Source organism: Selaginella moellendorffii, unplaced genomic scaffold, assembly GCF_000143415.4.
Source record: "Selaginella moellendorffii unplaced genomic scaffold, v1.0 SELMOscaffold_1, whole genome shotgun sequence".
NCBI lineage: Eukaryota > Viridiplantae > Streptophyta > Lycopodiopsida > Selaginellales > Selaginellaceae > Selaginella > Selaginella moellendorffii.
In genome coordinates, this window is record NW_003314262.1 from 2571832 (window position 1) to 2591071 (window position 19240).

The 19240-nt window shown below is 47.3% G+C and overlaps 7 protein-coding genes, 2 non-coding genes and 1 pseudogene across 12 annotated transcripts; 3 read left to right on the forward strand and 7 right to left on the reverse strand.

Annotated features, from left to right (window-relative positions):
* Nucleotides 1–597: 597 nt before the first annotated feature.
* Nucleotides 598–1488, forward strand: LOC9630131 (annotated as a pseudogene).
* A 50-nt stretch (nucleotides 1489–1538) lies between these two features.
* Nucleotides 1539–2366, reverse strand: LOC112349290. The gene is made up of 2 exons (XM_024683488.1): nucleotides 1962–2366; nucleotides 1539–1898 (listed from the first exon to the last, which is right to left on the reverse strand). The coding sequence occupies exons 1-2, from the start codon at nucleotides 2256–2258 to the stop codon at nucleotides 1707–1709; spliced, it is 489 nt and encodes a 162-aa protein (XP_024539256.1). The 5' UTR covers nucleotides 2259–2366; the 3' UTR covers nucleotides 1539–1706.
* A 140-nt stretch (nucleotides 2367–2506) lies between these two features.
* Nucleotides 2507–4076, reverse strand: LOC9657253 (cytochrome P450 71A1). Its single transcript, XM_002961937.2, has 2 exons — nucleotides 3197–4076; nucleotides 2507–3109 (listed from the first exon to the last, which is right to left on the reverse strand). The coding sequence occupies exons 1-2, from the start codon at nucleotides 4067–4069 to the stop codon at nucleotides 2507–2509; spliced, it is 1476 nt and encodes a 491-aa protein (XP_002961983.1). The 5' UTR covers nucleotides 4070–4076.
* Nucleotides 4077–4210: 134 nt separating this feature from the next.
* Nucleotides 4211–9539, reverse strand: LOC9630132 (DExH-box ATP-dependent RNA helicase DExH11). The gene is made up of 24 exons (XM_002961938.2): nucleotides 9493–9539; nucleotides 9324–9439; nucleotides 8996–9268; nucleotides 8673–8918; nucleotides 8560–8622; nucleotides 8417–8501; nucleotides 8246–8361; nucleotides 8083–8190; nucleotides 7934–8035; nucleotides 7681–7881; nucleotides 7518–7628; nucleotides 7398–7465; nucleotides 7019–7346; nucleotides 6808–6963; nucleotides 6648–6758; nucleotides 6543–6596; nucleotides 6382–6489; nucleotides 6177–6326; nucleotides 5845–6117; nucleotides 5345–5792; nucleotides 5074–5288; nucleotides 4770–5008; nucleotides 4576–4702; nucleotides 4211–4510 (listed from the first exon to the last, which is right to left on the reverse strand). The coding sequence occupies exons 1-24, from the start codon at nucleotides 9509–9511 to the stop codon at nucleotides 4295–4297; spliced, it is 3933 nt and encodes a 1310-aa protein (XP_002961984.1). The 5' UTR covers nucleotides 9512–9539; the 3' UTR covers nucleotides 4211–4294.
* A 55-nt stretch (nucleotides 9540–9594) lies between these two features.
* Nucleotides 9595–11959, forward strand: LOC9630133 (probable apyrase 5). Its single transcript, XM_024684586.1, has 7 exons — nucleotides 9595–10425; nucleotides 10507–10619; nucleotides 10674–10836; nucleotides 10893–11084; nucleotides 11137–11234; nucleotides 11282–11478; nucleotides 11544–11959. Exons 1-7 carry the CDS (start codon nucleotides 9717–9719, stop codon nucleotides 11803–11805), a joined length of 1734 nt encoding a protein of 577 aa, XP_024540354.1. The 5' UTR covers nucleotides 9595–9716; the 3' UTR covers nucleotides 11806–11959.
* On the reverse strand, nucleotides 11730–12835 carry LOC9657254. The gene is made up of 6 exons (XM_024684595.1): nucleotides 12649–12835; nucleotides 12454–12595; nucleotides 12271–12372; nucleotides 12138–12217; nucleotides 11953–12075; nucleotides 11730–11885 (listed from the first exon to the last, which is right to left on the reverse strand). The coding sequence occupies exons 1-5, from the start codon at nucleotides 12833–12835 to the stop codon at nucleotides 11972–11974; spliced, it is 615 nt and encodes a 204-aa protein (XP_024540363.1). The 3' UTR covers nucleotides 11730–11885; nucleotides 11953–11971.
* Nucleotides 12836–12878: 43 nt separating this feature from the next.
* Nucleotides 12879–14771, reverse strand: LOC112348125 (pentatricopeptide repeat-containing protein At4g02750-like). The gene has a single exon (XM_024680192.1). The coding sequence runs from the start codon at nucleotides 14769–14771 to the stop codon at nucleotides 12879–12881; it is 1893 nt and encodes a 630-aa protein (XP_024535960.1).
* Nucleotides 14772–14970: 199 nt separating this feature from the next.
* Nucleotides 14971–15042, reverse strand: TRNAD-GUC. Its single transcript has one exon. It is a non-coding gene; the product is annotated as a tRNA-Asp (tRNA).
* Nucleotides 15043–15196: 154 nt separating this feature from the next.
* On the forward strand, nucleotides 15197–15357 carry LOC112350915. The gene has a single exon (XR_002993930.1). It is a non-coding gene; the product is annotated as a U1 spliceosomal RNA (small nuclear RNA).
* A 58-nt stretch (nucleotides 15358–15415) lies between these two features.
* Nucleotides 15416–18942, reverse strand: LOC9630134 (twinkle homolog protein, chloroplastic/mitochondrial). Of its 4 annotated transcripts, none has more exons than XM_024686030.1 (20): nucleotides 18671–18942; nucleotides 18515–18621; nucleotides 18408–18460; nucleotides 18303–18354; nucleotides 18105–18233; nucleotides 17976–18059; nucleotides 17844–17927; nucleotides 17729–17797; nucleotides 17550–17666; nucleotides 17444–17491; nucleotides 17240–17383; nucleotides 17005–17187; nucleotides 16826–16957; nucleotides 16718–16779; nucleotides 16572–16655; nucleotides 16393–16524; nucleotides 16241–16337; nucleotides 16051–16185; nucleotides 15631–15763; nucleotides 15416–15521 (listed from the first exon to the last, which is right to left on the reverse strand). In XM_024686030.1, the coding sequence occupies exons 1-19, from the start codon at nucleotides 18906–18908 to the stop codon at nucleotides 15641–15643; spliced, it is 2073 nt and encodes a 690-aa protein (XP_024541798.1). In that variant the 5' UTR covers nucleotides 18909–18942; the 3' UTR covers nucleotides 15416–15521; nucleotides 15631–15640. The 4 variants fall into 4 exon arrangements, with proteins under 4 accessions (XP_024541798.1, XP_024541812.1, XP_002961986.2 ...); XM_024686044.1 differs by having other exon boundaries at nucleotides 15422–15763; nucleotides 18671–18815; nucleotides 18876–18942; XM_002961940.2 differs by adding an exon at nucleotides 15863–15930 and having other exon boundaries at nucleotides 15422–15763.
* Nucleotides 18943–19240: the final 298 nt, after the last annotated feature.

Sequence of the window (19240 nt, forward strand, 5' to 3'; positions counted from 1 at the left end):
AGGTTGGCGGGTTATAAATCACATTTTCAAATTTGTGTGAGTTGTTCTCCATTCTGAGAGATCTCTGGAGCTCATGACGTTTTCTGGCATTCTTCTTGGCAATTGCCCTCATGGTCAAAACGAAATAGCGAAGTTCCACCCTGAAAAATGGACGTAATCTCGATCGAATCGATTCAGGTTCCCGTGTGCGAAGATCCTTGAAAAGGTGAAAATGAGCTCCATCACCCCACCACAGGGAAAAGTTTTGGGTGAAAACGATCGCTCAAGAGATCGGGTATCACATTTTGGGCTTGTCTCGTTGTGCTAAACTTTCTTGACGGTCAAGCCGATACACCAGTCAATTTTGGTATAAAGCAATACGTGCATCTGGTTTTCAAAACAAAAAGCATATATACTGCGCGTATTTGTGTCCCTGTTGTAGAAAAGGCCCTTTCATATCCAGATCTCAGATCTTATACACGCCTCTAAAGTTGTGGCTGCTGGGATTCGAGCCCAGGTCGCAGAATTCTCAATGATATAGACCTAAATCCTATGTAAAGGAAAAGGGAGAAAGCACTATATAAACCAGAAGCCCCGTTGCTAGGGTTATCACTCAAAATGGCACGACAAGAAAAAGAGATCGGGTGCTTTGTTTGCGGGGCTGTTGCGGGAGCCACGTCTAGAACCGTGACCGCGCCTCTGGATCGTCTACGAGTCCTCCTCCAGACCAACACGACGAGCAGCCCGATGACCGTGCGTCAAGGGATCCAACACATATACCAGAAAGGTGGCCTGGCCGGGTACTACGTTGGGAATGGCATGAATGTCCTCAAACACTTCCCGGAGGCGGGCGTGAGGTTCTTGACGTTTGAGAGGTTCAAGAGCGTGGCGGCAGATCTACAAGGGGTAAAGGAATCGGATCTAGGACCGGTTTCTAGGTTTCTGGCCGGAGGTTGCGCGGGTGTTCTCACCACGGTCGTGGCATACCCATTCGAGGTGGTGAAGACAAGGATACAAGTCTCCAGCGATGCCAAAACGAGCGCTCTAAAGTTGACAAGGGATATGTGGGTGCGTGAAGGTGGCTTGTCTTTGTACAGGGGATTGCTTCCCTCGGTGATGGGGATCTTCCCCTATGCTGGTTTTGATTTTGCGATGTATGAGACGCTTAAGAAGGGCATCTTGGAGAGAGGCCTGATTGACTCGGATTCGAAGTATGCCCCGCTGGTACATATGGGGTGTGGGATTGTATCGGCGAGCATTGGAACGACTTTGGTGTATCCTTTACATGTGGTGAGGACTAGGTTGCAAGCACAATCCACGGTAGCAAATGGGTCAGAGGAATTATACAAGGGAATGAGGGATGTTTTCAAGAGAACTTATGCAAGAGAGGGTGTGCGGGGGTTCTACAAAGGGGTCTTGCCAAATCTGTGCAGGGTGGCACCAGCAGCGAGTGTGTCATATTGTGTTTACGAGCAAATGAAGAAGCTGTTAAATGTAGAGACGTCCTGAAGAATTTGATCGTTCTAGTTCAGTTGACAATGTCTAAGTAAAGGACTTGATCGTTCTAATGGATAAATAGTTTATGGATTTGAAAAAGCTCAATACATCGTGATCTTAGAATAGATTTCCGGGAAAGCTAGCAAATGAAAAAGCTCTTGAACATATCGTGAAAGCTAGCAAATGAATAAGTTCTTATCATTCTAATCATGTATGGAGATTTTGTTTGATCAATCGGTTTTAGAGGACGTAGCCGCCGCGGTCTCGTGCTCAAGCTTGGTGGCTGACTCCTTGAGAACTTCGGTAACATCGTCAGCCATGTCCTTGTAGTGATTCTTGGACGATCCACAAGCATTGCTACACCAATTCACCATGGCCATTGGGTAGCTGCCCAATGTCTCCATTGTGAAATTCCCCTTGTTCTAGATGAGAAAAGCGAGAATTTGTCACGCCACAAGAGAACCTTATCTAGTTTTTTGACTTACTTGATCCAGAGCTCGCGAGAGGTTGTCTTTGAGGTTGCCCTTGATCTCGCTGGAGCCTGTCTTGAGATTGTCGGCATATCCTTCCACTCGATGGACCGCGCCCTTGACGAACTCCTTGGCGCTCCCGGCGGCCTTGTGTGCCTCGTCCAGCACCAATTCCGCGACCTCCTTTACCTTATCCTGCGAGTTCTTCACCCCGGCCTTGATTGCCTCCTCGGATTTCTCCTTGGCTTCCTTGGCGGACTCGAACAGCTCGTGGGCAGTCGCAGAGAAATCCATGCTCTTGAATTTCTCCATTAGACCAATGTGTTCACACTATCCTTGATGAACAGTGTCGAATGGAAATTCAACGCTTTTGCTTGGCTGGCTTCTAGGTGGGACTTACACTCGCCATGTTCAGTCCAGCAAAGAAAAGAACAGAAACATGCGATAGAATTTGTGAGAAGTTAAACATTTGATCCAAAAAAGATCATTTGGTTATTAGTAAATAAAAATACATTATTCAAAATAATTACATTTTAATATTTATTTATTTTCTCGTTTTCTTATCTAGACTTTAGAATCACTATTGCTTCAAGTGGTTTCTTTGGCCAAATCACAGAAACACTACTTTCAGCAACATTGTAGTCCCTTCCAGCAACACAGCTCCAGTCGAACCCATGGAGCAAATTCGCAAGTCCAACTTGGACAACCTTCAAACCGAGTGTCAGTCCCGCGCAAGTTCTCCGCCCAGCTCCAAATGGAATCAGCTCGAAGTCCTGGCCTCGGACGTCCATGCTCGAACCAACAAACCTCTCTGGCCAGAACTCCATTGGATTCTCCCACAGGCCTGGATCCCTTCCAATAGCGTAGACATTTACGAAGGTGTTGGCACCTTTCGGGATGTGATAGTTGGATATAACACACTCCTGAGTGGACATACGTAACAGGAGTGGTGCAGGAGGATGGAGCCGAAACGTTTCTTTCACAATCGCTTGGAGGTAAGTCAGGTGCTCAATGTCTGATTCTTCTACCAGGCGATTGGTCTGACCCACAATGGATTCAAGCTCATGCTGGGCTTTTTCAAGAACATCTGGATTCCTTAGAAGTTCTAGTATAGCCCACTCGATCACACAGGCAGTGGTATAAGTTCCAGCTCCAACTAGTTCCTGGCACGATCATACTCCAGAATTCAGCACACACGGACACACAGAGAGAGAGAGAGAGAGAGAGAGAGAGAGAGAGAGAGAGATTACCATGATGGTACCTCTGGCATTGTCAAGATCATTTCCACCTCCATCGCCTTTAGTATCATGCTCAAGAAGAATGTCCAGGAAATCCTTTGTGCCTCGGGAACTTTTGGTTTTCCTGTGCTCGTCTAAAATCTTTTGGATGACAATGTCTTCCCTTGCGGCGATTCGTTTCACTGCTGGGATTTTCCAGTCAATCCATCTGAGCCAAGCCGGTACAAGCTCGCTTATGTGGAATGCAAAGCCAAACTTGATAATCTCTTCCATAACTTCCATGAACTCCATAGCTTCCTCCTCGTTCACAGTGTTCTTCTCCCCAAAAAACCTCTTGCTCATGACAATCCTCGTTATTGTGTTGAAAGTGTAGCTCCGGACAAGCTCTCTCACGTTCACCACTCTCGACTGGTTGTCGATCAAAAAAGAAACCATGGAAGCCAGCTCCTCGCGTCTCACCTCCAAGAACGAAGCCAAGCGATTTGCCGTGAAGAGCTCCGCGTTGAAGAGCTTCTTCATTCTTCTCCAGTGCTCGTTAGGGGGTGACAACACCATGCTTTTGGAGCTGTAGACGTAATCGCCCAAGAGGAAGTATGGCCTGCCAGAAAATGTTTGATCATGGGTTTTGAGTGCCTCTCTCGCTGCCGCGGAACTGGAGATTAGAATCGCTGGCACAAGTCCCAATCTCAGGCACACAATATCTCCAAACTTGTTGGACAGCTCTTGGAGAGAGATGTGGGGCTGCCTTCCCAAGAGATGGAGGTGGCCGATAAATGGCAAGCCCCTTGGAGATGGTGGCAGCAGTTTGCGTGGCTGGAGGAAGGGCCTGACCAAGAGGTAGAACAGAAATACGGAGCCAAGAAGAACATACACAAGGAATTCCATATTCTAATTTTTGAACTGATGCACAAGAAATGTAGGGTTTGATCTTTACGGTAGTTGAATCTAAGAAAATTGATTATTTGGTTGACCTTGGATATATATAGCTAAATTTATTACAATAAGTGTCAATTTGCAAAATTAATCTGGAAGGTGACAGTTTTATAATATATGAATATAATGGCTTAAAAGTTGATCTGGAATACTATTTACTTCTGACTTTGCAGATTTTTATACAAGCCCTGTAACATACAAGCTTGCAGCAAAGACGATATCTCTTTTAATAAGGTTGGAAGCTTCATCCATTTTGTTGAAGAGCGTCGTGTCTCCCATAATCCGCGCCGCGTTCTTAATCTCTCTACATGTCTCGTCCAATCGGACTATAGTTCTCACCACCAGACCTTCGGAAACGTCGGTCATCTCACAAATTGTTGAGAATGGAGTTCCCTGCAACACAAAAGTGTCAACGAAGGAAGAAGAAAGTGCCTGGAATGCAAAAGCTTATAATTTACCTTTGCCCATTCATACACCACTTCCATGAGTCCAAAATGGAGGGCGTCACGAGCGTAGTCTTCGGCGTGTGAAACAAGCCCATGGCTTACTTGCAAATCTCCAAGCTGCAACGCTGTGTTGTAAAGCCTGAGAGAAAAAAGTGTAGAAAAAACACAAGTAACACACGATAACCATTCAACGAAGATCTTATTACCTTGTTTTCGCAGCCGCGAGCTTTTCAGTGAGGACAGGCTCGCTAGTTTCACGCTGCTGGAACACCAGCGAGGACAACAAGGCGATCGATTCAGCAGAATCAAGATCCGCAAGCTGGTTGTCAAAGAGACACTCCGCCGCGATCAGCTCATCGCCAGTGTTGAACTCGCACGTCACACGGCCTTTGAGCTGAACGATGAGCTCCGAATCGATGCAGCCAACGTCCTGGAGAACATCCATCTGCCATCCACATTTGTGTAGGAAAGTCAAAAACCAAACAACGGCTTCCAAGGAAGAATACTTACACGACGCTGAAACTCCGGCATTTGTTGTAGTGCGTTGTCTGAAACATCGAATTTAAGCTTGTCCACGCGATCTCTCAGCAGCTGTCGGCTCTTGATAATCGAGTAGTGCTCTTGCAGCTTTGGACACCGATGGCACTTGTTTTGTGCCATAAGCTCCGTGATGGCTTGTTTCTTCTTGTACTTTTCGACAGCATCGATATCGTTGAGCTTCAAATCTGAAAGACAATGCGTTAGTCAAGTTTTGCTAGTCAAGAGCATCGAAAGTAATTACCTTTTACGGGATCAAGAGGTGGAGGATCTGCCGGATAAAGTCTCTCAAGTTCTGTGAGGGCTTGCAGTACAGCCGAGATGGCCATAGTGCTTTCTTCTTCTAAGATCCGATTGGCATCAACCCGGATTTTCTCCTTCGAGATGCTGAGAAACTCCTGGCCACTGGTCTCTGCGACCAGAAAGGAGACTCCTCCCACCGTTCCGTAGTGCGGCATCGTCAACCGAATGACACCTGAAGATTTCTTGGACCCCGAAAAAACTGCGAACTCGTCGTCGTCGTTCTTGTTCTTCTTGCTGATGAAATATCCTCCATCTTGATCAAGCTTTTTAGTTGGAGGCTGAAGTTTTGCTGAGGCTGGAACTGCACCACGGTAAAGTGTCAAAACGATGCTCATTTTTGTTGTCCCGCTAGGTCCTCTTAGGACAACACCCAAAGCTGGAACTGGGTACTGTAAAGAGAAAATCACTAGTGCACGAAAGCAGCGTAGAAATATGACTTACGATAGTCGTCTTGACAGTGACTATTCGTCCCGGTATAAGAGCTTGCTGTGCTGCACGGGAGTTCATCACTTTTTCCTGAATGCTCTCTCCGAGCATATCTGCCTCGCTTGCTAATTTGTAATAATCTTCAATCGTGGGGTCGCCAAGAATACATTCTATCGTTGCAGCCATTTTTGAAAGCTCGCCCTCTTGTCTAAGAAGTTGCTGCTGTTGCTCAGGAAGTGCACGTTGGGCATGAAATTCCGCAAAACTGCGTTTGAGCATGTCTTCGACCTACAAGGAGAGTTGACATTGAAAAAGCGAAAAGAAAGAAAACAATCGGTTCATTGTACCTTCAACTCCTCTACTCGAAGAAGGTTCAGAATCATCGTGTAAGTTAATCTAAACTGTGATTCCAGTTTCGTGGCCTTCCCAGTCAAGAGACGTCTTAAATCTCCTTCGTCGGGTATGTCATCCCAACACATAACTATTACTGTTCCTACCTGAAGTAAAGAGAGGTGAGAATGACTGGCCTGGCAAGAAGAGTCCCATATTTACCGTGTCAAGGCCTCTTCGCCCGGCTCGGCCCGCCATCTGAGTGTACTCGCCTGGATAAAGCTGCCTAAATGATTTACCATCATGCTTCCTGAATCCATGAAATGCAACCTGCATCTCATACGAATAAGTATATGATAATCTCAACTGCATGGCTATCTTACCGTTCTGGCAGGTGCATTGACTCCCATTGCGAATGTCTCAGTAGAGAACAAGACCTGCACTTCCAGTTAGAAAGGACCACTTCAGAAACCTTACGAACTCATCACCTTGATTACGCCTCGGCAAAAGAGCATCTCCACTACCTCTTTCACAATAGGAAGTAAACCAGCGTGGTGAACTCCGATACCTCGCTTCAGCAATTCTTCAATCCGAAGGACCTATAAAATACTTCGAGCATAAGTACTGAGCTAGAAGATACGTACACACCTGAGGAAGTTGCCTATCCGTGCCCTTGAGGCGTGAAAAGGCCTTGTTACAGAAAACGCGAATCACTCCTTTTTCTGTTGATGTTGTCAAATCTGATCCGGTTAAGCTGTCTGCTGATTGATCGCAGCGAGATTTTGAAAAACAGAACACCACCACCTATACAGAGAACCAAATTACACAACATAAGAATGTGATGCAAGAAAATACGTACAGGCAACAAGTTCTTTTTTGATAGTACGTTGATGAGTCCATACCACTGGGAAGTCTCAGAACGCCATGGACCGCCACGACTGTTTTTCTCCTCCGGAATGACTTTGTTCCCTCTGCCCCCTCTGCCACCAGGTCCGCCTCTCCCCTGAACATTTCCCCGTCCTCCTTGTGTAGGTGCCACAGGACCTTTTTTCACTGTTGTTTTCGCTAAATGTGCATCCTTGGCAGCCTTGACACCGAGAGATAAGAAAGTCTCGTTTGCACATATTCTATGAAGCTCTCCCGAATAAAACAGACAGTGCTCCAAAGGAACTGGTCGTTTAGTCGTCCTGCACATAGAAATTTCAGACGCTGGGAAACACAATGGAGAGCATGCATACCCAGTTACGTATATCTTCTTTTGTTTTGTGCGACCAACCCAATCAGCAAACTCCCTAATGTTAGGCACCTAAAACAGTCACAATAAGAGGCAAGAAGATTGTAAACAAAAAAATTCTTACCGTAGCTGATAGTAAAACAAGATTGACATGCTGGGGAAGCATGATAATGACTTCTTCCCATACAACACCTCGCTCAGCATCATTTACGTAATGGACTTCATCAAAAACTACCTGTGACGTCGATCGTAAAGAAAGATTGAAAATCAACTGGGAGAATACATACCCATTCTATATCCCGTACAAGATCCGCTCCCTTGTAAAGCATAGAGCGGAGAATCTCTGTGGTCATAATCAGGCAGGAAGCCTCGGGCCGTATACTCACGTCCCCAGTCAGAAGTCCGACGTCAAACTTCTCACTAAAATCACGATACTTCTGATTGCTGATGGTTTTGATGGGGGACGTATACACTGCCCTTGTACAATGCTGGAATAAGAGAGTCAGACTTCCAAAGCTAGAATACATTGGCGGAGCATACCTTTGCAGATAATGCAAATGCATATTCAGCAACAACTGTCTTGCCCGCTGATGTGTGTGCAGCAACAAACACGGATTCATTTTTCTCCAGGTGATAGATTGCCTGCGGAAGGTAATTCAAGACTTCATAGTCGACTCGAGATGACGTACCTCCTTTTGAAACTTGTCAAGTTCAAAAGGAAATTGGATTGCCATATCTGGTATAAGCTCCAAAAACCTTTCTGCTACACCACTATCTCCGTCCATAACCACCCATTCCTGAAAAATAGTTCCATGTCAGAAAATGTTTTTCATTTCTAACCAGCTATATTACCTGTTTAGCCTCTGCCTTCGGCACAGGAGCAGCCTCGACCGTTTCAGTTGCAAGGATTTTATCAACTTCAGACTCGGGTTCCACTTCGTCCTTTAATACAACCTCGTCGATGGGATCTGAAAGACGTTGCAAAGCCTTGCTTGAAACATAAAGGAATTACCTATGGTTTACCTTCGTCATCGTCCTCACTTTCTTCCAGCATTTGATGTTCCCATGCCTTCCGAAATAAGTCTTCGTAATGTAGGACACTGTCCTTCTGTGTAGAAATAACATTGTTCAGGAAAGAAGACGAACATCGTTTCGGAAGAGCAAACCTTTTCTGGTTCCTTGAATGCCTCTGCAGAAGACACATCCGACTTTTTGGACCATGTAAATGGCTGCAGCATATGAAGTTTAGTCAAAATATGTTGCTAATACTTTTGCATACCTCAGGGACACCAAGGTTGGATAAACCCCGTTTAAAACCCGGAGCAACAGTCTGCAGTGGTTTGCCTTCTAAAACTTCGGCTAGCCATTCTCCGTTCTGTGCGCCTTCGGGAATAATTTTTTCGCCAAGATCAACTCCACCTGGTCGAAACGGTTGATTGCTCGAACTTCCACGGACAAAGTCTGCCGGATTTCCTGGCTTCCGCAACATCGATGAAGCGGCGTCGCTTCCATACTCAGGCTTGATCTGGAAAAAGAAGCAAAAGCAAGAAAATCATTAAAAAAAATGGAAGAGAAACACTTGAAAGGCTTCGATCAACATACCTGCTCAAACTCAGGAACCCAAACTCTCCCTTGCTCTTCCGACGTACGATACTCACTCTCCTTTCGTCTAAACGGCGGCTTCCACACCGGAGAAATCGTAAGCGGTGCCAGAGACGGCTCATAGAGATAAAATCCATCTCCAAACCAGTCGACCTCCCAGTATTTTCCTGTCCGTTTCACGTCATCAATATCACTGTCCAGCCGAGGAACTAGATATTTCTCCTCGATCTCTGCAAGAATCCCCACGGAGGTCTGGGGAGGCTGCACTGGTGGCTGCCAAAAACACGAATGCCGATCAAGGAAACGATCACTCTCTGGAAATACTCACCAAAATCAGCTCAGGAAGATCGTCTAAGGGATTGCTCCGCGAAATCGGAGGCAATATTTCGACCTGGAGCTCACCGCTGTATCCCGCGACGCCGATCTTGAATGGAAGCTCGCCTCCTGGAGCAAGATCGATAGATCAGAGAGGAAGAAACACGAGCTCGAAGAGATACCTAGCTTGGGAGGCGCCATTCGCTCCTCGCGGAGAAAAAAATAGAGGGAAAAATTATTTGGTTTGCCCTAGTTTTATATACCCAAGCCCTTTAGGATTAGGGTTCTTGCTGGAAGGAGAAGAAGGCGCCACGCCACGACAATGCCGTCGGCCCCGCGGCGCGATCAGGTCAGCTGAGCGATAGAGAGCGATGATTTCGAGTAGATCTCCAGCTGGGATGAGAGGATGAACGCGAATGGGTTAGGATTCATGCGTCGCTCGTCGGGCGCAACCGCATCGACATCGGCATCGTCATCGGCAGCTACTGCCGCGGCGGAATCCTCGTCCGGCAGGATGGATTTCGCCAAGCTACAGTCGCGATCGAGCTCGGCATTCGTTCCGCCGCACAAAACCCAGCTCCCTCCCAGGTATCACTTATCTCTCAGCTCCGGCGGTGGTGCTGCGTCGCATTCTCATCGGCAGCAATGGCAGAGGAGGATCTGGGGGGCCGTCACGCTCATCCTCGCGGTCTCGGCTCTCTTCTATTTCTTCTCGGTCTTTGGAGGGCCGCGCCGCCAACAAAACTCCAGAGGCCATGCGATCGTGATCGACGCTGGGAGCTCCGGGTCCCGGCTCCACATCTTTAGCTACAAGGTGGAGAACCTCTTCCCCCACATTGATACGCAAGACATCCCATCGCTCAAGACAAAGCCCGGGTTGTCATCTTTCTCGTCGAATCCACAACAGGCTGGGGAGTCGCTGGTGGAGCTGCTGGACTTCGCAAACGCGAGGATCGCGAAGAAGGATAGAGGACAGACGAGACTATATCTCATGGCCACTGCTGGTTTGAGGCGGCTGGAGAAGAACATCCAAGAAGATATCATTGAGTCTTGTCGATCGGTGCTTCGCCAGTCTGATTTCATGTTTGAAGATAGCTGGGCCTCGGTTATCACTGGTAAGCTTCTTTCTCTTCTCTTCTTTGCTTTTATCTTTTCTTTGTGTTGTATGCTCACAGTTCTCTCGTGTATCCTTGCAGGCACAGAGGAGGGAATTTTTGCGTGGGTTTCTGCAAATTACGCTCTAGGCACGCTTGGTGGCGATCCACACGCGACTACTGGAATAGTGGAGCTCGGTGGCGCGTCTGCTCAGGTAAGCCTTTCGAATGTTTACGTCCTTGCGTTTCACTAATCCTTGTTTGATCAGGTGACATTTGTGCCAGATTCACCATTTCCTCCAGAGTTTCTGCACTCTTTGGACTTTGGTGGAGTCAATTACAAACTCTACACGTATAGTTTTCTTCACTTTGGTCAAGAGGCTGCCTGGGACAATTTACTTCAGCTATTGCTCTCCGGAGCGGTGAAACCAAGTATGGCAATCTCAGTTATTTTCTCTAAGTTGAGTGGTCACTGGACGCGACTGCAGGATTAAAGGCTAAACCCGGCGTGGTGATTGATCCGTGTACTCCGGCCGGCTATGTGATGAACTCGGAGCTTCTAGAGAAGATTGCAAACACACTACAGGGGCCGAACCAAGTCAAGGTCTCCACGGTACTTTCGTCTGGAAACTTTTCTGAGTGCCGGAGAGCTGCTCAAGAACTTCTTCAAATGGGCGAAGGTACGCTAGTCTTCTTTCTCTTCGGATGAATAACCTGTGTAACTCTTACCAGACCAATGCCTACATGAGCGATGCGCGATTGGATCCACGTTTGTCCCGGATCTCCGTGGAAAGTTTTTTGCGACAGAGAATTTCTTCTACACGTCCGAGGTTTGTTTCTTCTACAAGTTTCTCTTTAAAGCTCTCGTTCCTTCCAGTTCTTTGGACTGCCGGCAACCACTTCTTTGGCCGACGTAGAAGCCGCGGGTGATTTCTACTGCGGCGAGCAATGGACAAAGCTCAAGAACAAGCACGTCGGAATCCAAGAGGAAGACTTGTTAAAGTATTGCTTCTCCACGGCTTACATCGTTGCGCTGCTTCACGACAGGCTCGGGATTGCCATGCACGACGAAAGGTAGCGTAGCTTTTTTACATCTCTTCTTTCGAAGTTCTCGATAAGTAACAATCTCTCCTGGCCAGGGTGCGCTTCACGAACAAAGTCGGCAACGTTCCACTCGACTGGGCCTTGGGAGCGTTGATGGTGAAGCTGGCTGATAACATCGAGGAGCGCTCGGAGTGGAGTTTTGGGGATGACTGGGTAACCATTCTTTCGTTTTTTGGATCGTTCGGGCTAGTGTTTGTTCTCGTCTGGCTCGTTCTGAGATGCCGGAAACCGCGGTTGAAAACCATTTATGACCTTGAGAAGGGCCGGTACATCACTACCACTCGCCTCCATCGATAAAAGAAAGAAAAAAAAAAACCTTCTATCAACATTTTTGCTGCTCGAAGAAGCAAATGGTTCTTTCAGAGTTTGTACCGTCCCTACATTATCGATCTCAAGTTAGCTGAAAAGCATTGTAATCAATAATCCAAAGGGAACAAAGCTTACTTGCAAACTCTCGCTCAGACTAGACTTCCATGCGCCAGAGAGCTCGGCATGTCTCAAACTCAGATTTCTCCGTGGTGTTGAGCTTGAATTCGCTCCTTAGTCGCTTTTGCTCGTCCAAGATGCCTAGGAAAGGAGAAAACACGTCAAGGCTTTCGAGAGATACTAATCTCTAGAGATGTGCTTACTGCCTGTAAGTATAGAGCTCCCAATAGACTCGGTGTCCGGGACGATCCTAGTGACTTGTGCGAACAAAGAGAGCTCGTGACTGGAAGCAAAACGAAGAGAGTGAGAAAAAAAGATGGTGCTGATTATCATCACGTGTTGTGCTGCTGGAGCGCTTCGAGCTTTTTAAGTTCTTCCTTCTTGGCCTCCAGGGAGTTGAAACGAGTTTCTATCCTGTTCACTTCGTCTTTTAGAACTGTGGAAAAATCAAGAACTAGTGTCAAGAATGCGAAGAAAAAACATAAAAAAATTTCGAGAGTGAAATCACATGAAACTTATCTGGTTTCTTCCTCCAAATCCTGCTCATGGTCTCTGATTTGTTTGAGCGTAATGGTCAGAGCTTCCAGTTCTGCGTCATTCACTCCCGCATTCTTCAAACGAGCCATCATCTTATCGGTCGCGTCGACTTCCTGCTTCAAATCTAGCCAGCAAAGCTTTGAGCAAAGAAAGAGAGAAGACAAAAAAGAGTCATACCTTGGAGCAACCCAGTCATTCGCTCGCGATCCTCCTCCACGGCAGCCCCAGCTTCGCTGAGCATCGCTTCAACTCGCTGGATCACGGCGGCATCGTCGTTGTGGAGCTTCTGGTACACCTCCCTGCAGTGCCGCGCACTGCTGCCCATCTTCTCCAAGAGATCCATCGCCACCGCAAAGCCCTCCATTAACCCTCTTCTTTCTCTTTTCAAAATGTAGGGCTCCTGGCGCTTATAGGCGGGAAGAAGAAGCTCCGGGGGCGTAGAGATTGGAGAGCAGTAGCAGCGATGTGGAATCCAGATCCACAGCACCCTTTGCCGCGACGCCTCCCTGCTCGAGATCTCTGTCCCGGCCGCAAGCTCCAAGCAGGGATCGAAATTCCAGGCCCTCCGGCTCGAATGGCATGCTGCTCAGGAGATTTGTGGCGTCCGCGACTGATCCGGCCCGCGCTAGCAGATCTACCATGGAGCTGTAATGCTGCCGTGTGGGATTCTGCCCGAAATCCCTCTCCATCGAGTGGAAGCACGATTTCCCTGCCTCGACGCTGCCACCATGGCTGCACGCCACCAAGAACAGGGCAAAGCTGCTGTCGTCGGGCTCCTCCGTGAGCATCAGCGTGTGGAATCCCTGGAACGCGCCAGCGGCATCGAGATTTCGAGCCAGCGCCGCGATGAAAGTGCTCCAGGAGACGAGATCTCGCTCCGGCATCCGCTGGAACAGGGAGACTACCTTCTCGCGTTGCCCGTGGAAGGCGCTTGCCGCGAGAATCGTGTTCCAGGACTTGAGATTCCTCTCCTCCATGAGATCGAATCTCGCCTTCGCGCTCGCGAACTCGCCGCAGTGGCAAAACGCGCTGAGCAAGACGTTCCTGGAAATAAGATCCCTATGCGGCATATTCTCAAACACGCTCTTGGCGGATTCCAGATGCCCGGTCGCGGCATATGCCGTGAGCATCGAATTCCACGTCACGAGGCTGTGCTGCGGCATCTCGTCCATGAGAATCTTCGCATCTTCCACCCGCCCGGCCTGGCCGTACACATTGAGCATGACGTTCCACGTCACCTGGTTGCGGCGGGCCATGCGGTCAAACATTGTGCGGGCCTCGTCCACGGGCAGCAAACACAGCATCGCGTTGTACGACAGGAGGTTGTGGTACTGCATGCTCTTGAATATTCGCCTAGCCCCGGCCGCGTTGCCCCTCTGCGCGAGCGCGCTTAGCATCGAGTTGTCCAGCACTACGTCCCTGTACGGCACCCGGTCGTACATCTCCTTTGCGTTGTCCAGATGCCCGTTGAGGGCATATGCGAAGAGCATACTGCTCCAAGATACAGAATCCCAGAAGGGCATGTCGTCGAAGATGCGCTTTGCTTCCTGGATATTACCCGCCTGGGAAAATGCCACGAGCATGGTGTTGCGAGACACAAGATCGGTCTCATGAAAGGTGGCAAAGAATATCCTCGCATCTTCGAGATGCCCTGCCCGGGCATATGCCGCAAGCATAGCATTCCACGATACCATGCAATGCTGCGGCATCTTGTCAAAACACCTCTTTGCGTTGGGGACGTCTCCTTCTTGGGAATATGCTGACAAGATTGCATTGCAGGAGCTTAGATTCGTCGCAGGCATCATGTGAAAGATGCGCTTGGCATCTTCCAAATGCCCGTTTTGGGAATAAGCTGATAACATCGCATTCCATGACGGGAGGTCCAGTTCTGGAATGTCGTCAAAGATGAGCTTAGATTCCCTTAAGTTGCCATTTCGAGCATATGCAGCAAGCATGGCTGTCCAGGATACAAGGTCCTTCTGTGGCATCCTTGCAAATATTTTTCTTGCCTTTGAGAGATACCCGTTTTGGGCATATATCACGAGCATTGATGTCCAAGCAACGAGATCCGGTTGTGGAATCTCATCAAATATTACCTTAGACTCCTTGAGATTCCCATTGTGGGCATAAGCGATGAAAAGGGCTGTCCAGCAAACAACGCTGTGCTGAGGCATCTGGCTAAAAAACTGCTTAGCTTCCAGAAGATACCCATTTCGGGTATATGCCAAGAGCATGAGATCCCACGTCATGGAATCTCTTGCTGGAGGGTCCATGGAATCGAAAACTCTTCGTGCGTGCATTGCGCTGCCGCATCGCGCATACATTTGGATGAGCTTGTTGTTCACAAACAAGTCCAAATTTTCTTTGTAGCGCTGACAAACTTGGGAATGTATAGTTATCGCAAAGGAGAGGCTTTTGCAAGATTGTATGGCACAATCCATGTCTCAAAATTGTCATGGAGTGGCATGGCTTTGCAAGAGTGGACAAGAATGTAGAGGACGCCGTTGCCGGGGATCGAACCCGGGTCGTCCGCGTGACAGGCGGAAATACTCACCACTATACTACAACGACATTGACATTGATCAGGCTTTTGTTTATTTGATTTCCCCGCGCCATAGCATATACTAAGTATAATCTACCCTACGGATTTAACCTATTCCACATGCCATAGTGTGGGATGAAGCCACCAAAGTAGTATATAAAGTAGGGTTTGACGAGGATTAACATACTTACCTGAACGGGGTCTATTGGTGATCGTCAAGGCCAATGGCCTAGGTTCGGCCTTCCCATTGCACTTCGGCTTGGCCGGCCTATCATCTTTCCAAAGTGGAGGGGTGGACGTCGTAATTTGTGGAAGCTGAGGGCTCGCGTACGCGCGGCCTTCTCCAAATTGAAAAACTCTCTAAGTTGGACTATGTTTTTACTTTTTACAAAGATCCTTATCTTGTAATCATCTTGGAAATTGATAATTAGCTTATTTGCAGAATGTTCTAAAGTCTCTCGAGAAGAAAATCATATCCTACCGTCATATACAAACTTGTTTATAGATCCTCTTGTAATCATCTTGGAAATTGATAATTAGCTTATTTGCAGAATGTTCTAAAGTCTCTCGAGAAGAAAATCATATCCTACCGTCATATACAAACTTGTTTATAGATCCGTGGTGAATCTACAAAGCAAGGTTCACGTCATCAGGCTCTACGTCCATTACCTCCATTGCACTAACACAAAATTGGAGCTTCTCCACGAACTTGTTCATACAGGCCCGGCATCGGAGAACAAACCAGTTACTCTGCGAAACCCAAGCTTCAGAGACAACAAAAGAAAAGAAACCAAAGGAGAGCTACAAACAATCAACCAGGCACGAACATCACAGCTTACAAACACCAACCTATCGTATTTCAAGACGGCTTCACCAATCTGCCCGGCTATCTTGTTGCGAACCTTTTTAACAAGAATCTACAAAAAACGCGTCATGAGCACGAGGAACAAAAGCGCACACAGGAGATTTTACGCAAGTTCTCACGCAATCAACCAAAAACTTGCTCGAAACACACGCACACACAAAAGGAAAGTTACCTGGACTTGATCCAGAGGACCCTTCTCTGCGTCCCGGTTTCGATGAACTACAATGCCGTTGTCGCACTTGTTGATAAAATGAGCGCTTCCACTTATGTCATACATATTTGGCGGTTGTCCTTGCCAGTTGAGCATCTGTTCAGAACAAACAATTAGATTGCTATTAGGAACTGGACACAAAGAAATTTACTTGTCTCGGATGAGCGACGAACCAAACGTGACAGTCATGGTGTTGAGCAAAGCGTTTGATCTTGGTTAGTATCTGACTAACATATTCTGTTTCAGTCCTGCAAAACCAAGTTAGAGGAGGGAAGGAAATACGTTGAAATTTTAAACTATTACTGGCTGCTAGAGCGCTGATGGTCTAGTTCATTGTAAGGATCTATGACCAATCCTCGTATGCCATATCTTTGAACCGCTGCTTTTGCTCGATCCAAAACCCAATCAGCAGATGGAAGCTTCTCATTCTCACATCTACAATCGCAGTTACAACTTCGCTTCTCATACAAAACAATGCAAACCTGATTAAATAGAAATGGTTGTCCAGCCATTCTAGACCAGCAGCAAACTCTTCCGGAGTCAGTCTGGGCGTGGAGTTACTATACCTGTCAACGTGCAGTATGCCAGCTTTAGCTATGAGGAAGAAAACATAGTCAAAAAACAGTACTTGGCCTCAAAAAACGGCTTTCTGTAATGCTTCTCAATAAGCTTCCGAGCATGGTCCGTCACCTGGTCACAGAAGGATAAGTAAATGATAAACGTAAGAAAGCCATACCTTATTTTCCATGGAGCACAGCGCAAAACTCCAGCCTTTGGAGCGGTTCAGATTACAGACCAGTGCATCGATCCACTCACTTTTGCCAGAATTCGGAACTCCGGTCACAATTGTCAATTCTCCAGGAACAACCTACAAAGTCGTCATGTGAATAATAAAAACGATAGCCAAATTCTTACCGTATAATACTCATCTAGTCCCTTCCATCCAGTGGAAGCACCTTCCGCCTCCTCAACACGCATATGGTAGTAATCGTCAATCTCCTTGAAAAAATTAGAGAACTGAAAAAGTCCACGAATTGGATAGAGCTCCGATTTCGCAACAACTTCTCGCAGCGCTTCTGGCCCGAGCGTGAGCAGCACCTGACGATAAAAAACGTTGAGAGAAGTTCACTGTTAGAAACAAGTCGAAAACCTCGTTAGCGTCTTTCAACTGCTTTCCGTCGACGACTGGCCAGTTCACGCGCCAACAACGCTCACGACCGAAACGTCGAGCGAGTTCCTCGGCAAGAGCAAGTCCGGGACCGTCCGCATCGGTGGCCAGAAATATTCGAGTCACCTACACAAATATTATTTCATGCAAGTTTCGCAACGCAAATACTTCATCGGGAACTCGAACCTTTCCAAATTGTTCCTTACAATCCCAAAGATATGAGAATTTTTTGTCCTGCAATGCAAAAATATCTAGGTACATGAAATGCGTATGCTCGAACCATAATGCGTACCTCCTCAGGATCTGGCGTTTCACCGTCAGCAGCCTTCACAGGCGCACCATCGGGCACGCTAACGCAGTTTATGATACCAGCTTCTTCCATAGAAAGCTTATCCATTTCACCTTCAACCTGTCAAAAACACCAAAAAGAAATAAGAGTGAGCATATAACGCTGGAAAAATGCACACTTACAATGACAACTTCGTCTCTCCCTTTAATATCTTCTAAGCCATAGAATGTTCTCCTTGCAGCGCCCCGTGCCTGGTACAAACGGATCAAAACCGAAGCCAAAGCTACAAGCGTTTACCTTCCAAAAGCGTTTTTCGGGTATGGTTCGATATTTACAGTCGATGATTTTGTTCTCTTTGTAATAAGGAAATGCAATAGCCAGCTAAACGAGAAGTTATGGTCAAGAATATACACAAGAAAAAGCAAATACCTCTGAGCCACTGTAAATCTGTTCTACTCTATTTCGTTGCAATACTTTTTGAGATATACCACGGGTTGCGAACCATTTGATAACCTGCAAATGTAGTCAGACTCGTGCAATTCTTCTACTGCAGCTTACATCATCGCTCAAAGGTTGTAAATTCAAGCTTGTGCGTGAAAACTCTGTGATTTTGGGATTTCTCCAATGGTAAGCTGCTGCCATTTGTCGCTTGGTCAAGGCACTTCCGTTCTCATGTGGTACATTTGCCTGATGCCAACAAAGAAAAGAAAAAACACCCGAGTTAGCTATGGATGTCATTTAAATAAATTGCTTCACCTTTCCATGATATCCACAAGTGCTCCGATGGCATTTCCAAATGGCTGTCCATCTACAGAACAAATAAAAAAATGTAGTCGCGTGAAAAAACGAACAAAAACGTACTCGTCCTCAAGCCTCAAAGAAAAGCTGGGCTCGTATGTGGTACCTCCATTACACTGCCCAAAAGAAAGAAACACAGTAAAACTTGGAAAAAGAAGCTCTTCACGCACCTGGGGACATATTAGACGATGCTCTTTCCCAAGCGTCCAATCATCCATGACAATGCCCAGCTTCTCCAGCTCGAAACGAACAGGCAGTTGATCGTTCTTTCTCAAGTCTACAATGACGCTCTCTCAGAGCAACAAAAAGAGAAATAAATCACTTACACGCATTCTCGGATGCGGCAGAAGCGAACTGGCAGACAGGACTCCCTCTCGCGCTGATTTGGAGCTCCCATCTTCTTGGCAAAAAAACTGGCAGAGATTTTCTAGAAGCGGGAAGGAATGGAGAGGAGGAGACCGGCGAATGCCGCTGCAATAGCAGCATCATAGAATTCCTCCACAGGGCAACGCCCAGCTGCGAAGAACTCACCGATTTCAAGCCGAGCTGCTCGACCAGCGCCATGCTTCTCGGCTTAGCTGATTTTCTCCATGGCCAAATGGAGACCTAACGTTTAAGCCCTAAACCCTCTATCCTAAAGCCTTGGGGCCTCAGCCGTCCACGTGGACGGAGCCGGGAGACCAGGGTTCGATTCTTAGCATGAGCAAAAGAGTTTTTTAACGACTCATTAAATTTAAATGCATGAGAGGCGGGAGCTTTAGAAACCCTAGAGAAGGAATGCCGGGAAGGTCGAGAAGGCGCAAGGGTTTGCAGCGCCATCCCAAGGTACTGCGAGCTGTGTATGGCGATCGCCTGCGATTTCTATGGCAGCTGGTGCTGGAGCTCCTCGGCCGCGG